We start from the raw sequence: 24272 nt of genomic DNA on the forward strand, positions 1-24272 counted from the left end.
CCGAGGGCCCCAAAACTGCTCTCTCCCCCCCGCCCCACACCGACCTTCCGACTGAGCGCCGACCACGTGCTGCTTTGTTCTCTGTGTCCCCTGTCCTGGCTCCTCCCCCTGCTCTGTCCATCCTCTCCTGCCGCTTCTCCGCCCCCACAGTCCCGCCCCCTCCAGCCCTTCTCCTCCTCCCCCCAGGCCCAGCGTCCCACCCCGGACCCCCTTTGCCCCCAGCCCCACCGCCCCCCGCGGGAGGAGCAGGGATGGAGCTGGGGCAGCTCGGGATGGGGCAGCGCTGGGCTCTTGGCCGCTCCCGCCCTCACTCGGCCCCCGCAGCAGCCGCCACGGCCGGGAGAGCGCGGGGGGGCCCGGCCTGGGCGCCCCCACCTCCCCCCGCCCCAAACTGCCGTCCCGGGGGGCTCTGGGGGCGAGGGGAGGGCGCGTGTGGGCTCGGGGTGGGGAGCGCGGGGTACTGCGCGTCTGCCTGGCAACTGTGGAGTCATCAGCGCCGTGCGCTCTGATTGGCTGGAAAATGATTCCGGGCCTTCTATGGCTGATCCCCCCAGACACCCCAATGACCGGGACTGGGGAGAACTGGCAAGCTTTACTGGGAACACTGGGAGCAGCCCGTTGGGGGCAGAGGGACAGCAGGAGAGGGGGCGACACGCGACGCCAGATGACTCCCTGCCCTTGTGGCACACGGAGAAGCACCAGCTCAGGAGGACAAACCCCGACACAGAGCCCCGACCCCCGGCAGTGTCTTGGGGGGCGTCCGGCGGCGGGTCCGGGCAGGGCCGGGGGGAAGGAGCCCCTAAAACCTCCCACAGCCTGTCCAGGACCTCCCCCAAATCTTCTCCCAGTCACAGGAGCCCACCCAGGATCACCTGGAACCTCCTTCCACTCCCTACCCGGCCCTTCAGGACCCCTCAAAGTCCCTCTCAGCCCCACTAGGAACCATCAAACCCCCTCCCAGCCCACTCAGGACCCCTTAAACTTCCTCCCAATTGCCCCCAGCTCTCCCAGGAGACCCCAAGCACCCTAAATGTGCCTTCCCAACCTCCTCAGACTCCACAGATCTTCTCCCAGTTTGCCTTTGGTTCCTTCACATCCCAGCCCAGCCCCAAGAAGCCACTTCCCAGTTACTCCCAGTGCTGCAAATTATACAACTTTCCTACATTTTTAATTAGTGGCAATCGTTGACTGTGTTACTTCTCACAGACTCTCCTCAGTTTGGTCTTTAAAGCCCCAAAGCTTTGAGTTTCCCTGGACTGGCTCTGACGAAAAGAGAAGCCTGAGGGAGCTGAAGATTGGACAGCTGGGACCTTAAAATTATGGTCCCTCAAAGCCATGTTGGAGCAACCAGAGGGTACAGAGGAGACGAACAAAGACATTTCAGCCTGAGAGTTGGAGACTTTGCCTGAGACAGAATGATAAAAGCACCAAAGAATGTTGACCAAAACAGCCAATAAAGAATAGAATACCAATTAATGAAGAGAATTGCATATCTTAGAAGAAAAAACGGTAATTTCTTTGTTTGCTAAAATGTATAAATATGTGAGAACTCTTGGAAGGGCTTGTATGGAGCTGGAGAAATTCTCTCCCTGTCTCTGCCCAGAATAAAGGAGTGTCTGAGTCACAGACACTCCAAGGGGGGGCTTGGAGGGTCTCATTCCTTCCTGATGACTTTTGGTGACAATTATTGATGATCCAGCTCGGACAAAGCTGCAGATCCTCCGCGGGTTCCAGCACTCTGAGGACTCCAGTGACACCCCAAATATTATTTGAGGAGATCTTCTCAGTCCCAGGATGTGGCCAGTTGAAAGCAAGATCCCTGGAATTTTGTTAAGTCATTTATCAGTGTGTAAAATCTATCCTGAACCATCATAGAAATGGAGCTTGAGAATAGAATGCAATGGGGTGTGGTAGTTTTAGCTTTAGCTTCAGCCAGGCCTCAATTCATCAGGCCCAGAGGATGTGACAGAGATTAGAAGAGACAAACATCACCTGACTTGAGCAACCAAAGAGGTATTTCATATCACCTGACATTATCAGGAAGCATCAAGAAGTATAAAAGAGAGGGAGGTGGAGCTTCTGTCTCTTTTGCTCTTCCCCTTGGGCCTGTGCTCTGCCTCTGCCAAGACAGGGCCTTGCCACCATCCCTGCTCTGTTCTCATAGAATCACAGAATCAGTTGGGTTGGAAGAGACCTCCCAGATCATCAAGTCCAACCCTTAATCCAACCCCACTCTGATCACCAGATCATGACACTCAATGTCACATCTAGTCTCACCTTAAATACCTCCAGGGTTGGAGAATCCAACCCCTTCCTGGGCAGGCCATTCCAATGCCTGAGCACTCTCTCTCTGTAAAGAACTTCTTCCTGATATTCAACCTAAAACCTGCCCTGCCAGAGCTTAACCCTCTGCCCTCTTGTCCTATTACTGAGTGCCTAGGAAAAGAGACCAATCCCCACCTGTCTACAATCTCCTTTTGGGCAGACTGCCTCTTCTCTGCTGTGTTGAGCTCCCAGCAGATATCTGGTAGGTTCAAGTCACCCACAAGAGCAAGGGCTGGAGATTTTGAGACATCTGCCAGCAGCTTGTAGAATAATTCATCCCCTTCATCATCCTGCTTGGGTGGCCTGTAACAGACACCCACAAGGATGTCAGCCCTGTTGGCCTTCCCCCTGATTCTGGTCCACAGACACTCAACCTTGTCACTGCTGACCTCAAGTTCAACAGAGTCAAGAGACTCTCTAACATATAAAGCCACCCCTCCACTGGGATATACTGGGAGTGAGTGGAACCATAGTAGGGGTAAAAGGGAGCAACTGAAAGAATGTGGGGGGAACTGGGTTAATATTGGGAGCAACTGGATGCACACTGGACTCATACTGGGATCATAATGAGACTGTCTGGGAGTGACTCGGATCACACCGGCAATGACTGGAAAATATCTGGGAGCACACTTGGAGCTAATGGCATGAGACTGGGCTGATACTGGAAGCAAGTGGGACCATGTTGAAGGCAACTGGGATAACAGTAGGAGGAGCTGGGCCCAAGCTGGAGGACACAAGGGGCAGCAGGAGGCCTTGTGAGACCACATTCTACTGCCTGGGTTGGCTCTGGGGGTCCTCGGCTCCTCATGGCTCTTCCTGCAGCCACAGAACTTGGAGGGACCCTCCTCTGGGTGGGTCCTCCACGTGATCCAGGAGCTTTGGGCTACTCCTGGCACAGACTGGGGGTAACTGGGATCATCCTGACACCATACTGGCAGAGACTGGAAGTCACTGGAACCATACTGGGGGTGACTGGGACCACATTGGGAGTTACTGGGACTATGCTAGCAGAAAACTGAAACCACACATGGGGCAACTGGGAGCCAGTCAAGTGATTGGGTCTATACTGGGGGAAACTGGGCAACACTGAGACCATGGTGGGACAGACTAGGGTCATACTGGGCCAACTCGGACTCTGTTCTGGGCAACTGAGATATATTTGGAACAACTGGGCGCAGACTGGAGGTGACTGGGCCTTGGGAAGCACAGGATGGGCAGCATGGGGAGGGAAACCCCACTCCCACTGCCCTGAATTCCCAAAATCTTTGTTCCCAGTCCCTGCTCTGGCACCGAGCAGCAGACCTGCTCTGGGATCCCTTTGCCTGGGGACACTGTCCCACCCTCTCCCCACTTTTCTGCCTTTGGAATTCAGCACTTTGGAGCCCCATCCCATTGTTTTCTCCTTCTCTTCCCTATTATTATTTGGATCCCTCTGCACCTCCTTTTCCTGGGCTCTGGGACCCCCCTGCATGGCTATTCCCTTTTCTCCAACCTTGGACACCGCTTTCTCTGACTCCAGGATAATCCTGCTGCCCTTTCCTGCCCATCTTGCCTCTCCCAGCCTCTGGATCCTCCTTTTCTTTGACACCAGGGACCCTCAGGCCCCCATTCCCAGACATCCCAGGTCACCTCACCCCTACATTCCCCTACTTTGACTCCAAGGACCCCCTGACCCCCCCTTTCCCACCCATCTGTTATACACCAATAACTGAGAAATTAAATAAATATTATTCCCCCATTGTTCTCCTGTCATAAACATCCTATCCAAGAATTTTCTGTCAGCAGTTCGACACAAAGACAGAATTCTCTTACAAACAAACACCCTGCCAAAGCCTTTCCCCAAGCTTCCTGCAAGTCATGGCAGCAAATTCAGCCAAACTTCTTGCCTGATGAGAACTCACACAAGCATCCTCTTGGTGTAATGACTTGGCTAAAACTGTATCCTGCTTTTAAGAAATTTGCAAGCTACCTGTATAAACAGTGTCTAAGTATTTTTGCAGTCTATAAAAACTCCCAAAGAACACCTTGGAATTTCGGTGCGTAGGGTGTGTGGAGAATGGAGAGAGAGAACCACAGCCAAGAACCTCTCCCACCTCCTCCCTGCCTCACCCATCTCACATTCTCACCCTCCTTCTTCCCCACCCAAGCTGCTTGCCTGCCTGCCCCTGCAGACTGAGGAGAAAGCTGAGCTCTGCCTTGCTCCCTGCCTCAGTTCTGCTCCTGCTAACCCAGCCCTGGCCCTGTTCAGCCTGGGGTGGCTGCGCCGCTGCTGCCCGTGAGCGACAGCTCCGCGGAGCCTGAGAGCTCTGCAGAGAGCGAGGAGCAGCCCTGCTGCACAAGGGAGAGCAGCACAGACTGAGCATCACATCTGCACTGCAAGAGCTGCATTCCACACCTCTGCCTGCAGGAACAGAGACAACATCGCTTCTCACACACACACACACACACACACACATACACACACACACAAACTTGGAAGAAAAAGTTGGTTTTGGTGATAAACTTTTTTCTTTGCTTCTAAAAACTACTCTTAGACTTTTTCCACCTGTTCTTATTTCCCTCTCTCTGCATTTTAAAATTTTTTTAATTAATAATAAATGCCATTTTTTTAATTATTAGGTAATATAGACTGAATTTTAATTTTGTTGGGGAAAACATTTTGAACCCAAGCTATGTCTGCAATATTTAAGCAGATTGTAACACCATCCTGTCTCTCCCAAACTCCACACTCCCTATTCCTTTACTCTGCCACCCCCTGGACTTCACTCTTCTGGTCACAGACACAACCTGCAGCCGCCGATCACCTCACCTCTAGTCTTGCTTTTTCTTAACCTCGGGACCTTCCTGATCCCTCATTTCCAGGCACTGAGATTCCCCTGCACCCCCTTATCCTGCACCAATACCCTCCTGCACCCCCTTTCCTGGCCATCCCACCTACTCCAGCCCTCACACACCTCTTTTTCTTAACTCAGGGACCCCCACTCTTGTATTTCCAGACCACACACCCTGCCCTGTTTGGAACATGGGGGGACAATTTTAACCCTTTTCCCAGCTTTTCTGGGTGTCCCTACGTCAAGACCCCCTTTCATCAACACTCTGGACTCCTGGACTCCCCATCCCACTCCTCCAACCCCCTACACCCCCTTTCCTTGGCCCTGCTTCCCCCTGAAATCCCCTTCCCCAGCACTGCGTCCCTCCTGCACCCAAAAGATTCAGCACAAAACACCAAGACTCAGCCAAAAAAACCCTTCTCAGGAATTCCACCTCTCTGGGTCTCTCCACTTTGGGGTTTGGGGGGGCTCCCCTGTCCGGGCTGCTGGGGTTCCCCCGTGTACTGGGAGGCCCCCTCCCCAACCTGTCAATGAAGGGCCTGACCCAGGCACACCAACCCCACCAAGGGGGTCCCCACATCCCCCCACCCACCAAGGAGCTCTGCCAGAACCCGACACTGGGACACCCAAAAACACCTCTAAGGAACCCCCAATATCCCCCAAAGGGCATTCCCAGCTCAGCTATTGGGTCTCTCAACCATGCCCTCAAACACTAACCAAGCCCCCAGAGCTCCACCAGGCTATTCGGGGCTCGGCTCGGGGGTCCCGCAGCACTTTGTCGGGGCCCTTTGCCGTCCCTGTGTGCAGCTCCGGCCCCGCCCCGCGGCAGCCCCAGCGCGGGCTCCAAGGAGCGGCACATCCTGGTGCCCTTGGGGGCTTTGTCCGGGCCCATCCCGGCTCTCGTGTTCCATGGCACAGCCCGCACGGCCCTTGGTGGGGCAGCGGGGGCACTGTGGAGTTTGGGGGCCCCTTCTCTTTCCCACTCTGTTCTCCCGCTCACCCGAGACTTCTTTGGGTGCAGATGGAACCCTGGAAAAGGAAGAGGAAAAGGAGGAGCATGGCTGTCCCCTCCTCTTCTCCCGGGGATGTTCCAGGCTCGGTCCCGCCCCCGCCTCCTTCGCAGGGCGCGCCCAGCAGGACGGACTCAGCAGGTTTGGGAGCACTGAATGGCGCCGTGCTGAGGGAGAACAGGTCTACCCGCCGGGCTAAAGGGAGAACAGGTCTCCCCGCCGGGCTGAGAGAGAACACGTCTATCCGTCGGGCTGACGGACAACACGTCTACCCACGGGGCTGCGAGACACTTCTTCCTGCCCGTCCTCTTATACGTGGGTCCCCCGACAGCTCAGACAGGGTGGAACCCCGAACCCCAAATTGAAAAGACCAGAGAAGGGGAACTTCTGGGACAGATTTTTTGGCTTAATCTACATATTTGGGAGTGGGTTTTGGCTGAATCTTGATGCTTTGCAGTTTTGATATTTATCAGGGTATTTTTTGCCTGCATCTCAGTGTTTTGCAGCTTTTTATGGACACCAGATGCCTGGTGACTTGTAGGGATGGGGAGCAGAGAGGGGCGATAGCTGAGGTGAGGGTCCCCCGGCAGCCTGGAGAGGGGGCAGTGTGGAAAAGGGGGAACCCCAGGACCCCCAGAACCCTGAAATCGGGGCCTGGAGAAAGGGGAGCCTGCACAGGGGGACCCCTGTGCATTCAGGTGTGATGAGATGCCATTAGTTTTGGTTCGTGTCTGGCCTTGCCACCTGCCAAGTTATGGAAAACAACAACTTATAACTTAGACTTCGGCCTTGAAGGAGAAACATCTTGTGTACACTGAGACAGGTTTGTAACTTGAATTTTAAACGGTGTCTGGTTTCAGCCTGGAATCCCCATGAACCCCCCCTGGAACAACTGGTCAAGCAATTTGAAAGTAATTAACAATGAACTAATTTTCCAGCAAAAATACACAATTTTAAAGGCAATTCCCTCAGAATAGCTCTCATTATATGGTTTAGGCGGCCTTGAACTGACTGAAAATTGCACTGAGCTTTACTTACATCTGAAAAGAATTAGCAAATAAGGAAAATAATGTCATTACACATGTGGGGGGTGACAAAAACAGTGGATAAAAGAAAATAAGTCCTTCGAAGTAAAATATTTGAAGAGTCTGGTGGGGAAAAAAAATAGTGACTGAATAGACTGAATAAAAAGTACTTAGGGAACAGAAAAAAATGTAAAAAAGGAGTAGTATTTTTTCTCAATGCAAAAAGGTTTTTCTGGGTTTTGTATTAGTCTGAATGCTGATGTGCAAGTTATAGTAATATATATTTACAGAAATATTGTAAAATACTATAATAAATCATATAATAATACAGAAAAAATAGTTTATAAAATTGATTTTTTGACTGCAGAGAGCCATTTAAAAATACTTTGTTATTTATACAGGTATTGAAAACATTGACACCAATATTTAACAAAAAATGTGGTGCCCCAAATTTATCTGGGAAATGAATATTCCTTAACTCTCCTTGAGATCTTTGGGACAAGTCCCAGCAATATCTGGAATCCCTCAGCTCAGCAGTTTGATCTCCCTTGGTACTTCACTGCTTTGGTCACTAAGCCCAGGGCTGAGGGCAGAGCAGCACCAGAGGAGCAGAAAGTCCCAGGTTTGCCCAGGAAACCAACACATGGACTTGCCAATAATGCAACATAAATCTCCCATTTTCTATCAGCTTTTAGAATCCAAAAGCTTTGCATGGGGAAGTTTTGTCGGGACCTGGATTGTAACAGAACTTTTTAAATTTAATTCTTTTCAATACTGATGTGGGACTGGGGGAATAACTTGGAGCAGCCAGTGATATCCACACCCTCAGCTGGTCACATTTTCTGGGATAGAAAGAACTTTTCAGACTCCAAGTCTAAAATTACAGTTCATGCATCAGCTTTTACCCACTGAGGTTTCTTTCTCCTGCTTGTAAGAAGAGTGTGACTGGGTGTGCAGCTGGAGAATTGATTAATCCTAATTAATATTTACACCCTGGAACTTCTCATGGTTGGAACAACCTGGGAGAGAACACACATATTTTTTAGTTTCTTCCTGTCACACAGAAGTAAAACTGTGGAACTCAGTCCCTAAATTATCCTTTTCCATTGGTAGATTACTGGTATGAGACATCTTCCCTGTCTTGGTTTGAGGGGAAAAACCAAAATGTTTACCCACAAGTGGAGGAGGGGGCGTCCTCCACAATAATCACGCCACTCTTTATCAAATTTAAAGAAAAAGAACTTTAATACAAGAAGGATAACTAATCTTAACTGATATATATATATTTATATATGTGGAAACAGACCAGAGCAAACCGCTTCCCCAACACCACAAGAGGAAATAAAACAACAAAAACCCCGAAAACCAACAAGTTTCCTCCTGGGGAAAAGTTACACTTATGGCAGTATCAGGGTCACAGCCCGGCTGGCAGCAGGGTGAGTTCCCAGATGAACTCTGTGTCTCTCTCTGTGTCTCTTGTCCCAAATGAAGAAGGAAAACTGGAAGCGACAAACCGCTGTGTGTCCTGGAAAAGCAGCTGCAAGTTCTCTCTCCCAGGTCGCTGCCCCAGCCGGGGCGGGCAGGCCGTGATGCTGCAAACAGCGGTGAGACCAGAGCAGAGGCCGGGACCCCAGATGCAGGAACCAGGAGAACAGCCGTGGCGAGGAGAAATAAAAAAAGCATCTCACCAAGAACAGCAGCAGCGAGCAGCCAGGAGCAGTCTGGGGCAGCCAGCAGAAGCCAGGACATGGCTTCTCCTCTACCCAGCACACACACCGCTCCTGTGTTCCACTGAGCTAAGAATGGTAAAAATGTCCCCAAAACCAAAAGAGACAACCTGTCCCCACCCAAGAGATCAGCAGTAACTACTTCTTTTTGTTAACTACTGGAATGGACAGTTAGTGGCAGGGTGAGAATTTACATAATAATTCCAAAATGTGGAGGGACAGTTTTTAATGCCACACTTTTCAGTATTTTCAGCTGGGGTGAGGGACTGTAGCAGCTGTAATAGGATATAATTATAATAATATTGTCAACTACTATAATAAAGAATATAATAATTCTGATCAATTAATGTGTCAAATTGACTTTTTGAATGCTCAGAGCACTTAAAAAAATAATTTGATGTTTGTACAGGTATTGAAAACATTGACTCCAATGTCTCCCTAAACCAGCCCTAAACCAGCCCTAAAACTAGTCTTAAAACCAGCCCCAAAACAGCTCTTAACATGTACTAAAACCAGTCCTAAACCAGCCCTTAAACCAGCCCTCGCCCAGCACTAAACCAGAAATAAGTGAGCCCTAAAACTAGCCCTAAATCAGCTCTTAACCCAGCCCTAAAACCAGACGTAAAACCAGTCCTAAACCAGCCCAAAACCAACCCTAAATTAGCTCTAAACCCAGCTGTAAACCAAGGCCTTAAAACCAGCCTTAACCCAGATCTAAACTAGCTCTAAACCAGTTCTAAACCAGCCCTGAACTGGCAGGGGTTTGGAACTGGATCCCTCTCCAGAGGAGGAGTGGGTTTTTAACTAACTCCTCAAGCTCAAGTCACAGAATCACAGGATTGTTTGGGTTGGCAGAGCCCTTAAAGCTCATTCCTTTCCAAGCCCTGCCGTGGGCAGTGTCAAAGGTTCACCTAGGTGGGCCTTAATTTGAGGTTTTTGAAGTTCAGCCTGGGCCTGGGGCTGTCAGCTGATCTGGGCTGGGCTAAGCCGACAGCTGGCTCCTCCCAGCCAATAGTGTTTTATTCCATACCATATTACGACATCATTTTCCAGGGAAGTAGGATCAGTGTGTGGGAGTGGTTTGGGCAGTCACCCCACAGCATTCCTGCGCGAGGACACACACACGGTGCAGTCCCAGGAGAGATGGGGAGGACCAGGCCCAGCACCGGCCCAGCAGTTGTTTTGGGAAGTAAAATGTTTGATGTGGGTTCTTCTCTCTCTGCTCGGGTCTGGTTTTCTGGGGACTGAGTCTTTTAAGATACTTTGGGGTTAGAATAGTGGACTTTGTGTGTGTACTAGGAAGTAAGGAACTGTTCCTTGTTGCTCTTAATTTGTGTGAGTATTTGTACTCTCTCCTAGTTGTCCCTTTCTGTCTGTAAAATATATGTAGTTTTAGTATAAACATGGTTTGAAGGTTGTTTTCCTTCCCCTCTCTTTTCCTCCCTTTCCTTGGTGTTGGGGTGGGAGGCTCTGACCCTGTACTTGGAGGGTTGGCATTTTGCCACCTCAAACCCAGACAAGCAGGGACACCTTCCACTAGCCCAGGTTATTGGCATGTTTTCCTCTTTCCAAGCAGTGAAGGATTTACAGTATTTCCAAATCAAACCTCTGACTCTCCAAAATCTCGGCTTTGACTCTCCAGAAAGTGCCCAAAAGCTGCAGAACTGACTGCAGGGTGTGACCCTTCCCCCTGATACCTAAGAATTTAATGTAATTTTAGAAGGTGTTAGACTCATATAGTCTCTGCTAAGTTGCTCTGATCTGAAGTCTGAATATTAAAGTGCCTTTCCCACCAGCTGGCAGGCCTTGTCAAGGCCGAGCTGTTTTGAACAGGACACTTGCAAGATAACAGAAGACAAACAAGAGGAGAAGGCCCAACTGCCCCCCTATGACTAAGGGGGTAGATTGGCAGAACTTTTGGGTGGGCATAAAAGAAAAATGAGAATTCTGATTGACTGTTAAAAGTGGGTATATAAACCCTGTAACTTCCTGACCAGAGGGTCAAACCCCCTGGGTTTGAATGTGGAAGCTTCTTCTAATAAAACCCTGTATCTTTCTCCATTAACCTGTCTTCAGTGTGTCTCTTTTCACAGGGATACACAAGTAGAACTAAACCCAACAAACCCCTTCCCCCACCCCTCCCTCCTTCCCAGTTGTGCCTCCTCCCCCCTCAGCAGTGCAGGGAGCTGGGAATGGGGGTCCCACTCAGTTGTTGGTGCTGCTCAGGGAGAGGGGTTGGAGTCCTTGTCCTGCTCCCCCTGTGGGGTCCCCGTGGTTTTGGGATTATCCACTTTTATCCTGTTTCCTGCTGCTGAAAGAAACTGGGGCAATTTCCTGATTTTTTTTCCGCTTCTTTTTTCCTCCGGTTTTGGATACATGAGAAAAACCTCATTGTACCTCTATAAACAGGTACTGCTGGAGGGTTGTGGGGCCATCCCCAAACTGGGCTTAACACCCAAAATCACAAAGAAAAAGGAGGGGACAAGGTTGGGAATTTGTGGTTGTGTCATGGAATGGTCCAAGTGTGTCACATCTGGGGAAAATGTGAGTTTGGGGGGTGGAAAATGACAGAGGGGGGAGGAGAGAAGAAAAGTCAAAATAAAGATCAAGTAAAATTCAGTCAAACACCAGACTCATCCCTTCCCAGTGGGAGTGGGGCCATCCCTGTGATCCAGGTCAGAACTCCTGTCAGGGGATCAAAGAGGATAAAGATTGGGTCAAACCCAACAGCAAAAGCCATTTCAAGTCCTTCCCAGCCCATATTTTGAGGAAGAAACACCCATTGGCACCTGTCTCCTGCTCACCTGCCTGTGACTGCAGAGCTCCAGCCCCTGACATGCTTCTACCTCACTTCAAGAACCTCAATTGAAAGCTTTTTGTATTATTTTAAGGGATTTACCCCTGTTTTCCTCCTGTTTGGCCCAAGCATTGACCCCTCAGGTGTTTCTGCATTCCCAGTGAGCCCCTTGCCCTGGCTGTGCTCAGCCCATTTCCCCAGGCACAGGGGAGGCTGCAGAATGTAGAAATATGTTATTAAAAAACAGATAACAGACCTGGGTGGTGTCATTTCTTGGGGCAGACTGGCCTCAGTCACGATGTGAGAGGGTGTCCGAGGTCAGTGTCACTCTCAGGACTTGTCATGGTAAGGAAACAGTTTGTGCCAGTCTGAGGTGTCCTCGGGATGGACGTTCTGCAGCCAGGAAATGTCACAGGGAGTGTATTTTGGCAGAAAAATGCTTATTTCGGGCTCTGGGAAGACTTTTGGGCCTGTTACCTTTGGGGTCCATTTGCTTCTCCATCCCTGTGTTGAGGTTTCCAAACTCATGTGGAGAGTTGGGTTTGGTGGTGTCTAAAATGAGATCTGGGCTTGAAAAGAGCAGGGAAAGGCTGGAAAAAGTTAAGAATTAATACAATTGTTTCCTCCAAGAACCTTCCCTCGGTGGCCAAGAGCAGCCCCAGGAAGCCCCAGGGGAGCCAACCCAGCTGGGAGGGGAGGGAAGGGGCTGAGGGAGGAGCCCAGGGCTGGAGGGTCCCCCAGCCACCGACTCCCAGCCCTCCCAAGGGCTGCAAACTGAGCCCATTCCAGGAGGCTCCAGGTGCTCCACTCCAGCCCTGTGTCCCAGGCTGCTGCACCCCCTGAGCTCCCTCAGCTCCTGGCTCTGCAAGGAATTGGGAAACTGAGCTGATGGCAAGAGAAGCTGTGAAGATCAGCACTGTGAGCTGGTGGTGCTGCAGAATGAGACCCAAATGGGAAATAGGGAGGAGAAGGCTTGAAAAGGACCCCAAAGTCCTGGGTTTTCAGGTGGGCAGGGGGATGAGGAGGGTTTGGAGTGGTGTTCAGGGCACAGGGACACTTGTGCCCCATGGATTTGGGATTCCCATTTCCTCAGTGGCTTTGCATCTCATCAAACTCTCCCCAGAGAGATTTTTGGAACAACTGGTCACCTCCATTTGGCAGGAGAAGCCCAAGGCTGTTCCAGGCAGGAACCTGCAGCCAGTGTGGGTTGGAGTGAGGGCAGGGCAGGAGTGGAGACGGGTGAACAACACACCCAGCACCCCCCAGGTGGGACTGTCCAAGGGCTGTTGGGATAAAAAGCAGCTTTGCTTCATTTCAGCCCCATTTTGTGCCCTGATCCCTCTCCCTGAGTTTTTGGGGTCTGTGCAAAGGTTTCCTGTTCCTCTGGCAACGCTCTGCAGAGCAAGGGCTGGTGGCACAGGGCACAGTGGGGTCGGTTCTGTGGCACATGGGTGTCACAGGGCAGAGGGGGATGATAATTGATCAACAATAATTTAATTATGAATAATTTAAGTATAAAATAGATTTAATAAGTGGAAAGAAAAAATGTAGATTTAATTAATAAGTGAATAAAAATTCTTAAAATAAAAATATAAATATATAAAACACAAAAAACCAAAATATAAAATAAATAAATAAAATATATATTTATATAAAAGATGAAATAAAATTATAAATGGTATAAGAATTAAAATATTAACTTAAATAATAGATTATATTATTTATATTATTTATTATATTATTTTAGATATCATTATATATAGGAACTGTCATAAATAAATGACTAATAAAATATTCAATTGGAATATACTCAATAAATTAGAATTCATCTACTATTTTAATCAATATATTATTATGAATATAAGTATGTGAAATGTACAAATATACAAATAAATAGATTATGCAATGAAAATATCATAAAATATTGCTATTTCAAAATATTTTTAATATTCTAATACAATATTAATATTTATTTAGTATAATAATAATAGAATTATATACTGAATACATGATATATATTTTATTCTCATTATAATATCTATGTTAGTGCATGGCATGGAAAAGGATGAGGAAGAAGAGCAGGAGGTAGTGGGGGATGTACCTCCAGGAGCCCTTTCTGCACCTTCCTCTCTCCCCCCACAGCCCCTTCACACCCCTCGGAGCAGCTTCACCCTCGGCAGTGGCTCTTTGTGGCTCCTGCGGCCGCGGTGACACATGGACAGCGACTCAGAGCCTGGAGGGACATGAGCCCACCCATCTGCCGGGCTCTGCTCCTGCTCCAGAGGGCCAAAGCCCCGTTATCCCGGATCCCAATGTCCTGGGGGCAGGGACAGGGCACTGACCACCATCTGTGCCAGCCCTGCTGTGCCCTGGGGGGGCCCCGGTGAGTGACGTCCCTCGGCCCCTCTGCCCCATCCCAGGGGGTCTCTGCTTGGGGGGACGGGTTTGGAGGGGCCAATGTCCCTGATGGGGCTGGATCCCTTCCCTGCAGGAAATCCTGGGCAAGAAAAGGACCTTCTGTGCCTTTTCCTGATCTACTGGTAGCCACAACCCCAATGCTTTGCCCTCCAGAGGGTTCGCTGCCCACCCCCAGCCTGGGGCACAGTGTTGGCACCAGCAGGTTTTGTTCTTCTCACCCCATTTCCTTGGGAAGGATGGAAAATACAGCCAGTGCCCACGGACACCGTGCAGGGCTTCCCCTGCTCAGCAGGCCTGGGGGGCCCTGCAGCCCCCTCTGGGATCATTCCAAACATCCCCAGGGCTTGGCTTGGGGGTCTCCCCATCCCCAGGACACCTCTGGGTGCAGCTCAGGGCAGGAGAGGGGACCTGCAGCTGAGGCAGAGCATTAAAAGCAGAGCAGGGAGCACAGAAGTTGAAGAGCTGCTTCCTTCCTCACTCCCATGATGGTCCCATTGCAGGTCCTCACTGATTCTGGGCTCTGCTGGGTGCTGGAGCGGTTGGGCCACTGGTACTGGTGGGCATCGTGGTGTGGCTGCTGCAGGGACAAGGTGAGGCATCCTAAAGATATATACCCCCCTGACTCCATCCTAAAACTGCCCCAAGTCCATGAGAACCCAGTTCCAGGCAGGGGCTGAAGCAGATTCCCCCTTTATTTCCAGCAAGGAGCAGCTCCTGTGCAGTGGCAGTTCCTGATGGGCAGGAGGGCAGAGCTGCCAGCAGGGGCTGATCGATGTGGGTTTGGGGTCTGAGCTGCTGCAGGTCCCTCTCTCCACCCTGATGGTGCTCGCAAATACCCAGGGATTCCCTCTGTGTTGTTCTCAGGAGGAGTTTCCAGGGCTCCAAATTAAAATTAAAGACTCATGGTTGTGTGGGATTAAGGGCAGTTGGTGGTCGATCTTTGCCAAGAGGGAAGTTTCAGGTGGAATTCTGGGTTCCTGGATCCTTCCAAACCCCACTGGGCTCCTCTGGGGGTGGCTGCAAATGGAGAATTTCTTTTGGGAGCACCAGTTGCTCCTGATTTCGTCAGAGTAGGTGTAGGCACATTGGCCATTGCCCTGGATTCCAAACCTACAGCCAAGAGCACAGTCAGAGCTCAGGGAAGGATTCCCATTGCCAGAGAGATGATTGGAGGTGTTTCCAGGGCTCCAAATTTAATTTAAATATAAACAAGAGGGACACTCATGGCTGTGTGGGAATAAGGGCAACTCCAAACCAGCCCCAAACCAGCTGTGTGTGCACCCACCCACAGCACAGGCTGCGCTGGGGCAGCAGGACCTGGTGGCCCTGCAGAGCTGCCCTGTGGGGCACTGCCCTTGTGTGTCACAGGCACCACACCCTGTCCCTGCCAGCCCTGACCACCATCCCCATCTCGGCTCAGGGACTCCCTGTTGCCCCTGGACACCAAAGAACCAAAGCCCCAACCCCCAGAGTGCAGCCCTGCCTGTGGGAAAAGGGCCCCCACGGCTGCCCTGCACAAAGCAGCCCCTGCAGAGCTGCCCAGAGACACAACTGGGGACACCACACATGATGCTTTTAGGAAACAGCTCCAAGCCTTGCTTGGCTCTTGGGAGGGCACATTGTTTTATTCCAAATGTTCAGAGTTCCCCCTTTGGGGGCAGCGTGTCCAACAGGCCACTGTTGTGTTCCATTTGGGCAGAAATATTTCTCCAAGGAATGCAGGTGGCACAGACGGTGCAGGGGGAGCTGCCAAGTCACCCCAGTGTTCAGCCCTGCCCTGACTGGCACCAGCACTGCCCTTTCTCACACATCTCTGGGGAAAACAAAGGTGTCAGGGTGTAGTTTCTAAACAAGGAACCCTTGAAAAGATCTGTTTAGGACCTGACAGCAAAGTGACTCAGGAGCAACCAGCACAGGAGTGGGCAGGAACTGTTGGCCAGAGGTCCATCTCAGAGGGGAGGGTGAATATTTTAATTTTATTTGACACTACAGAGGCGTTTTCTGGGTTGGCCTCTGGATTTTTATTCTATTTCAAGATCACCAGCAACAGGGCTGTGTTTGAGTGCTGCAAATGAGGCCTGGATGGCCCTAACTCTCCTTGCCTTAGTGCTCAGGGGCTGGTGGGCATTGCAATGTCTGCTGATGGCTACAGCTGAGACTAAACACTGAGTTCACTGTCAGAAATGCACTGTGGATGGCACTGATCAAAAGAGGAAATTGCAATTTTACTGATAAAATTCAGAAGGAAATATGAGAAATGAAATTTATAGAGCATAACTTTTTAGTAACAAGAATCAGATCTGTTCCAGAAATGTCTTTGTGCACTGCCTATTTTAGATGTATCTGCTTGTGGTTTCATGGGAGCCTGAAAATTCTACTCAGCCCATCATTGTCACACCTGCAGTGTCAGGGGCTGCAGGAGTAAAGAGGACCCTGCAGGGAGGCTTCAGATCTGTTCCCTAAATCCCATTCTGAAAGGAGATTGAATGAGGGAGACCCCAGTTAGTTCTCAGTGAGAGACAGACAGCTGCAAGCAGGTCCAACCAGCACACTGGATTTACACCATCTGGTCTCTGCTGGAGGGTCCCTCTGGGCTCTGACACTGTCCCAGACCCCTCTCCCAGCCCCTCGCTGGCCCAGAGGAGACACTGCCCGTGCTGGGATGCTCAGGGAGCACTGGGCTCTTGCCAGTGGCTTCCCTGCCCAGCCAAGCAGAGCTGCCTAAGCTTCTCATCCATCACCAGCCCCAAGTCCTTCTCCTCTTTGGGGCTGCTCTCAATCCATTCTCCACCCAGCCTGAGTTTGTGCTCCATAATCATGTGACAAACTGTAATACATGCAAATAGAACAGAGTGAGGCTAAGCCTTATCCTCCCAATGCCCAGAAGCAGAGGAAGCTTTTTATTCTGAGGAGGTTTTGTGTTAGGGACCAGAGTCGTGTCTGGGCCTGTCATATTTGGTCTGTGGTTGTGCTCGTCAATGTGGTGTGAGAAAACAGTGCAGAGTTTGCCTGTGGAGAACTGAGGTCTGGAGAAAGAGCCATCAGTGAGAGCTGGAAGTGCTGAGAGCTTGGGCTGTGCCCCAGGAAGAATGACGGGCAGAGCCATTGTTGTCCCGGAGTCAGCCCCTTGAGCTGCTGCAGCCTGGGCTGGTGCGATGGGCACGCAGGGGCTGGTGCTGCAGCTGGCAAAGCTGCCCTGCAGAGAGAGGAGCCAGGAGGGGTGGGCTGGGCTGGGGGTGAGGAGGCCCATCTGGGCCTGGTTTGGTGCAGGGCACGGCCTGAAGGGGCACTGCCTGCCTGCCCTGCCGCCAGTGCTGCTGCACCTGCTGCTCCTGCCCAACGGGCTGGGGAGATTGCAGGGCTGGGGATGTGCTGTTTGTGTGCCAAGGAACAGGATCCATTGGCCTGGGGAGATTGCAGGGCTGGGGATGTGCTGTTTGTGTGCCAAGGAACAGGATCCATTGGCTTAGGGAGATTGTAGGGCTGGGGATGTGCTGTTTGTGTGCCAAGGAACAGGATCCATTGTGCTGGGGAGATTGCAGCACTGGGGATGTGCTGTTTGTGTGCCAAGGAACAGGATCCATTGGCTTTGCTCCCCAAGAAATTTGCTTTGCTACCTCAGCTGTGTTTTAGTGTCTTTATTTTGTGCTGAGAATCCTCCTGAACCTGGAACATTGGGAACAACCTCCTTCTCCCTATTTCTCATTTGGGTCTCATTCTGAAGCACCACCAGCTCACAGCCCTGATCTTCACAGCTCCCCGCTGTGTCATTTTCCAGCCCCCACACTCGCATTTTCCCCACACTTGAGACACTTGGACCATTCTATGAAACAACCACAAATTCCCAACCTTGTCCCCTCCTTTTTCTTTGTGTTTTTGGATGTTAAGTCCAGTTTGGGGATGGCCCCACAACCCTCCAGCAGTACCTGTTTATAGAGGTACAATGAGGTTTTTCTCATGTATCCAAAACCGAAGGAAAAAAAGAAGCGGAAAAAAAATCAGGAAATTGCCTCAGTTTTTTTCAGCTGCAGGAAACAGGATAAAAGTGGATAACCCCAAAACCACAAGGACCCCACAGGGGGAGCAGGACAAGGACTCCAACCCCTCTCCCTGAGCAGTAGCACCACCAACAACTGAGTGGGACCCCCATTCCCAGCTCCCTGCAGCGCTGAGGGGGGAGGAGGCACAGCTGGGAAGGAGGGAGGGGTGGGGGAAGGGGTTTGTTGGGTTTTGTTCTACTTGTGTATCCCTGTGAAAAGAGACACACTGAAGACAGGTTAATGGAGAAAGATACAGGGTTTTATTAGAAGAAGCTTCCACGTTCAAACCCAGGGGGTTTGACCCTCTGGTCAGGAAGTTACAGGGTTTATATACCCACTTTTAACAGTCAATCAGAATTCTCATTTTTCTTTTATGCCCACCCAAAAGTTCTGCCAATCTACCCCCTTCATCATGGGGGGGCAGTTGGGCCTTCTCCTCTTGTTTGTCTTCTGTTATCTTGCAAGTGTCCTGTTCAAAACAGCTCGGCCTTGACAAGGCCTGACAGCTGGTGAGAAAGGCACTTTAATATTCAGACTTCAGATAAGAGCAACTTAGCAGAGACTATATGAGTCTAACACCTTCTAAAATTACATTAAATTCTTAGGTATCAGGGGAAGGGTCACACCCTGCAGTCAGTTCTGCAGCTTTTGGGCACTTTCTGGAGAGTCAAAGCCGAGATTTTGGAGAGTCAGAGGTTTGATTTGGAAATACTGTAAATCCTTCACTGCTTGGAAAGAGGAAAACGTGCCAATAACCTGGGCTAGTGGAAGGTGTCCCTGCCTGTCTTGGTTTGAGCTGGGAAAATGCCAACCCTCCAAGTACAGGGTCAGAGCCTCCCACCCCCCAACACCGAGGAAAGGGAGGAAAAGAGAGGGGAAAGAAAAAACCTTCAAACCACATTTATACTAAAACTACATATATTTTACAGACAGAAAGAGACAACAAGGAGAGAGTACAAATACTCACACAAATTAAGAGCAACAAGGAACAGTTCCTTACTTCCTAGTACACACACAAAGTCCACTATTCTAACCCCAAAGTATCTTAAAAGACTCAGTCCCCAGAAAACCAGACCCGAGCAGAGAGAGAAGAACCCACATCAAACATTTTACTTCCCAAAACAACTGCTGGGCCGGTGCTGGGCCTGGTCCTCCCCATCTCTCCTGGGACTGCACCGTGTGTGTGTCCTCTCGGCAGGAATGCTGTGGGGTGACTGCCCAAACCACTCCCACACACTGATCCTACTTCCCTGGAAAATGATGTCGTAATATGGTATGGAATAAAACACTATTGGCTGGGAGGAGCCAGCTGTCAGCTTAGCCCAGCCCAGATCAGCTGACAGCCCCAGGCCCAGGCTGAACTTCAAAACCTCAAATTAAGGCCCATCTAGGTGAACCTTTGACACTGCCCAGGGCAGGGCTTGGAAACGGATGGGCTTTAAGGGCCCTTCCAACCCAAACAATCCTGTGATTCTGTGACTTGAGCTTGAGGAGTTAGTTAAAAACCCAACTCCTCCTCTGGACATGGATCCAATTCCAAACCCCTGCCAGTTCAGGGCTGGTTTAGAACTGGTTTAGAGCTAGTTTAGATCTGGGTTAAGGCTGGTTTTAAGGCCTTGGTTTAGAGCTGGGTTTAGAGCTAATTTAGGGCTGGTTTTGGGCTGGTTTAGGACCGGTTTTACGTCTGGTTTTAGGGCTGGGTTAAGAGCTGATTTAGGGCTAGTTTTAGGGCTCACTTATTTCTGGTTTAGTGCTGGGCGAGGGCTGGTTTAAGGGCTGGTTTAGGACTGGTTTAGTGAGATATTAGAGTCAATGTTTTCAATACCTGTATAAACACCAAATTATTTCTTAAGTGCTCTGACCACTCAAAAAGTAATTTTGACACATTAATTGATCAGAATTATTATATTCTTTATTATAGTATTTTACAATGTTATTATAATCGTATCTTATTACAGCTGCTACAGTCCCTCACCCCAGTTGAAAGTATTGAAAAGTGTGGCATTAAAAACTGTCCATCCACATTTTGGGATGGTGTCTTATACCTGTAACGTGCCAATGGAAAAGGATAATTTAGGGACTGAGTTCCACAGTTTTATTTCTGTGTGAAAGGAAGAAAACTCAAAAATATTTGTGTTCTGTCCCAGGTTGTTCCAACCATGAGAAGATCCAGGGTGTTAATATTAATTAGGATTAATATATTCTCCAGCTGCACACCCAGTCACACTCTCCTTACAACCAGGAGAAAGAAACCTCAGTGGGTAAAAGCTGGTACATGAACTGTAATTTTAGACTTGGAGTCTGAAAAGTTCTTTCTATCCCAGAAAATGTGACCAGCTGAGGGTGTGGATATCACTGGCTGCTCCAAGTTATTCCCCCATTCCCACATCAATATTGAAAAGAATTAAATTTAAAAAGTTCTGTTACAATCCAGGTCCCGACAAAACTTCCCCATGCAAAGCTTTTTGATTCTAAAAGCTGATAGAAAATGGGAGATTTATGTTGCATTATTGGCAAGTCCATGTGTTGGTTTCCTGGGCAAACCTGGGACTTTCTGCTCCTCTGGTGCTGCTCTGCCCTCAGCCCTGGGCTTGGTGACCAAAGCAGTGAAGTACCAAGGGAGATCAAACTGGTGAGCTGAGGGACTCCAGATTTTGCTGGGACTTGTCCCAAAGATCTCAAGGAGAGTTAAGGAATATTCATTTCCCAGATAAATTTGGGGCACCACGTTTTTTGTTAAATATTGGTGTCTATGTTTTCAATACCTGTATAAATACCAAAGTATTTTTAAATTGATCTTAGCAGTCAAAAAGTCAATTTTATAAATTATTTTTTCTGTATTATTATATGATTTATTATAGTATTTTACAATATTAATATAAATATATATTATTTTAACTTGCACATCAGCATTCAGAGTAATACAACACCCAGAAAAAACCTTTTTGGACTGACAAAAAAAATACTATTTCTTTTTTGCATTTTTGTTCTGTTCCCTAAGTACTTTTTATTCAGTCTATTCAGTCACTATTTTTTCCCCACCAGCCTCTTCAAATACTTTATTTTGAATGACTTATTTTTTTTATCTACAGATTTTGTCAACCCCTACACGTGTAGTGACATTATTTTCCTTATTTGCTAATTCTTTTCAGATGTAAGTAAAGCTCAGTGCAATTTTCAGTCAGTTCAAGGCCATCTAAACCATATAATGAGAGATATTCTGAGAGAATTGCCTTTAAAATTGTGTATTTTTGCTGGAAAATTAGTTCATTGAAATTACTTTCAAATTCCTTGACCAGTTGTTCCAGGGAGGGTTCATGTCTATTCCAGGGTTAAACCAGACATTATTCAAAATTCAAGTTACAAACCTGTCTCAGTGTACACAAGATGTTTCTCCTTCAAGGCCGAAGTCTAAGTTATAAGTTGTTGTTTTCCATAACTTGGCAGGTGGCAAGTCCAGACACAGACCAAAAATAATGGCATCTGATCACACCTGAATACACAGGGGTCCCCCTGTGCAGGCTCCCCTTTCTCCAGGCCCCTATTTCAGGGTCCTGGGGGTCCTGGGGCTCCCCCTTTTCCACACTGCCCCCTCTCCAGGCTGCAGGGGGTCTCCCAGCTCAGCTATCGCCCCTCTGCTCCCCACCCCTACAAGTCACCAGGCATCTGGTGTCCATAAAAAGCTGCAAAACACTGAGATTCAGGCAAAAAAAACCCCCTCAGAAATATCAAAACTGCAAAGCATCAAGATTCAGCCAAAACCCACTCCCAAATATGTAGATTAAGCCAAAAAATCCGTCCCACAAGTTCCCCTTCTCTGGTGTTTTCAATTTGGGGGTCGGGGTTCCACCCTGTCTGAGCTGCCGGGGGGACCCACGTGAATTAGGACGGGCGGGAAGATGTTTTGTCTCCCAGCGCGGCGGGTAGACCTGTTGTCCCTCAGCCGGGCGGGTAGACCTGTTGTCCCCCGTCCACCGGGTAGACCTGTTCTCCCTCAGCACGGCGGGTAGACCTGTTCTCCCTCAATCCGGCGGGTAGACCTGTTGTCCCCCGTCCAGCGGGTAGACCTGTTCTCCCTCAGCACGGCGCCAGCAAGTGCTCCCAATCCTGCTGTGTCCGCCCCGCTGGGCGCGCTCTGCGAATGGGGGGGGGGGGGGGGCGGGGCCGAACCTGGAACACCGCCGGGAGAAGAGGAGGGGACAGCCATGCTCCTCCTTTTCCTCTTCCTTTTCCAGGGTTCCATCTGCACCCGAAGTCGTCTCGGGTGAGCGGGAGAACAGGGTGGGAAAGAGAAGGGGCCCCCAAACTTCACAGTGCCCCCGCTGCCCCGCCAAGGGCCATAAGGGCTGTGCCATGGAACAGGAGAGCCGGGATGGGCCCGGACAAAGCCCCCAAGGGCACCAGGATGTGCCGCTCCTTGGAGCCCGCGCTGGGGCTGCCGCGGGGCGGGGCCGGAGCTGCACACAGGGACGGCAAAGGGCCCCGACAAAGTGCTGCGGGACCCCCGAGCCGAGCCCCGAATAGCCTGGTGGAGCTCTGGGGGCTTGGTTAGTGTTTGAGGGCATGGTTGAGAGACCCAATAGCTGAGCTGGGAATGCCCTTTGGGGGATATTGGGGGTTCCTTAGAGGTGTTTTTGGGTGTCCCAGTGTCGGGTCCCGGCAGAGATCCTTGGTGGGTGGGGGGATGTGCGGACCCCCTTAGGTGGGTTGGTGTGCCTGGTGTCAGGCCCTTCATTGACAGGTTGGGGAGGGGGCCTCCCAGTGCACGGGGGTGCCCCCAGCAGCCTGGACAGTGGAGCCCACCGAAACCCCAAAGTGGAGAGACCCAGAGAGGGGGAATTCTTTTGAGGGATTTCTTTGGCTGAGTCTTGCTGTTTTGGGCTGACTCTTGTAGGTGCAGGGGGGACACGGTGCTGGGGAAAGTGATTTCAGGGGGAAGCAGGGCCAAGGAAAGGGGGTGTAGGGGGTTGGAGGAGTGGGATGGGGAGTCCAGGGGTCCCCAATGTTGAAGAAAGGGGGTCTTGACGTAGGGACACCCAGAAAGCTGGGAAAAGGGTTAAAATTGTCCCCCAGTGTTCCAAACAGGGCAGGGTGTGTGGTCTGGAAAAGCAAGGGTGAGGGTCCCAGAGTTAAGTAAAAGAGGGGTGTAGGGGCTGGAGTGGGTGGGATGGTGAGGAAAGGAGATACAGGAGGGTATTGGTGCAGGATAAGGGGGTGCAGGGGCATCCCAGTTCCTGGAAATGAGGGATCAGGAAGGTCCCAAGGTCAAGAAAAAGCAAGACTAGAGGTGGGGAAAGGTGGCTGGGAGCTGCAGGTTGTGTCTGTGACCAGAAAAGTGGAGTCCAGGGGGTGGCAGGGTAAAGGAATAGGGAGTGTGGAGTTTGGGAGAGACAGGATGGTGTTACAATCTGCTTAAATATTGCAGACATAGCTTGGGTTCAAAATGTTTTCCCCAACAATAGTAAAACTCAATCAATATGACCTCTTAATTAAAAAAATGGCGTTTAGTATTAATTTAAAATTGTTTAAAAATGCAGAGAGAGAGGGAAATAAGGACAGTTTGAAAAACTCTAAGAGTACTTTTTAGAAGCAAAGAAAAAAGTTTACCACCAAAACCAACTTTTTCTGCCAAGTTTGTGTGTGTGTGTGTGTGAGAAAAGCGATGTTGTCTCTGTTCCTGCAGGCAGAGGTGTGGAATGCAGCTCTTGCAGTGCAGATGTGATGCTCAGTCTGTGCTGCTCTCCCTTGTGCAGCAGGGCTGCTCCTCGCTCTCTGCAGAGCTCTCAGGCTCCGCGGAGCTGTCGCTCACGGGCAGCAGCGGCGCAGCCACCCCAGGCTGAACAGGGCCAGGGCTGGGTTAGCAGGAGCAGAACTGAGGCAGGGAGCAAGGCAGAGCTCAGCTTTCTCCTCAGTCTGCAGGGGCAGGCAGGCAAGCAGCTTGGGTGGGGAAGAAGGAGGGTAAGAAGGTGAGATGGGTAAGGCAGGGAGGAGGTGGGAGAGGTTCTTGGCTGTGGTTCTCTCTCTCCATTCTCCACGCACCCTATGCACCGAAATTCCAAGGTGTTCTTTGGGAGTTTTTATAGACTGCAAAAATACTTA

The 24272-nt window shown here is 50.1% G+C and overlaps 2 protein-coding genes across 2 annotated transcripts in view; one reads left to right on the top strand and one right to left on the bottom strand.

Moving 5' to 3' along the window:
- LOC139684145 (uncharacterized) overlaps positions 1-24272 on the bottom strand; it is a 1342464-nt gene that overhangs the window by 1172624 nt on the left and 145568 nt on the right. The window lies entirely within an intron of this gene.
- LOC139684146 (uncharacterized) overlaps positions 1-24272 on the top strand; it is an 800710-nt gene that overhangs the window by 532919 nt on the left and 243519 nt on the right. Inside the window, 1 exon segment of the mRNA XM_071579747.1 lies at positions 3266-3272. Coding sequence (XP_071435848.1) covers positions 3266-3272 — 7 coding nt within the window.

The sequence above is a fragment of the Pithys albifrons genome, chromosome 32 (genome assembly GCF_047495875.1).
Source record: "Pithys albifrons albifrons isolate INPA30051 chromosome 32, PitAlb_v1, whole genome shotgun sequence".
In the NCBI taxonomy this organism is placed as follows: domain Eukaryota; kingdom Metazoa; phylum Chordata; class Aves; order Passeriformes; family Thamnophilidae; genus Pithys; species Pithys albifrons.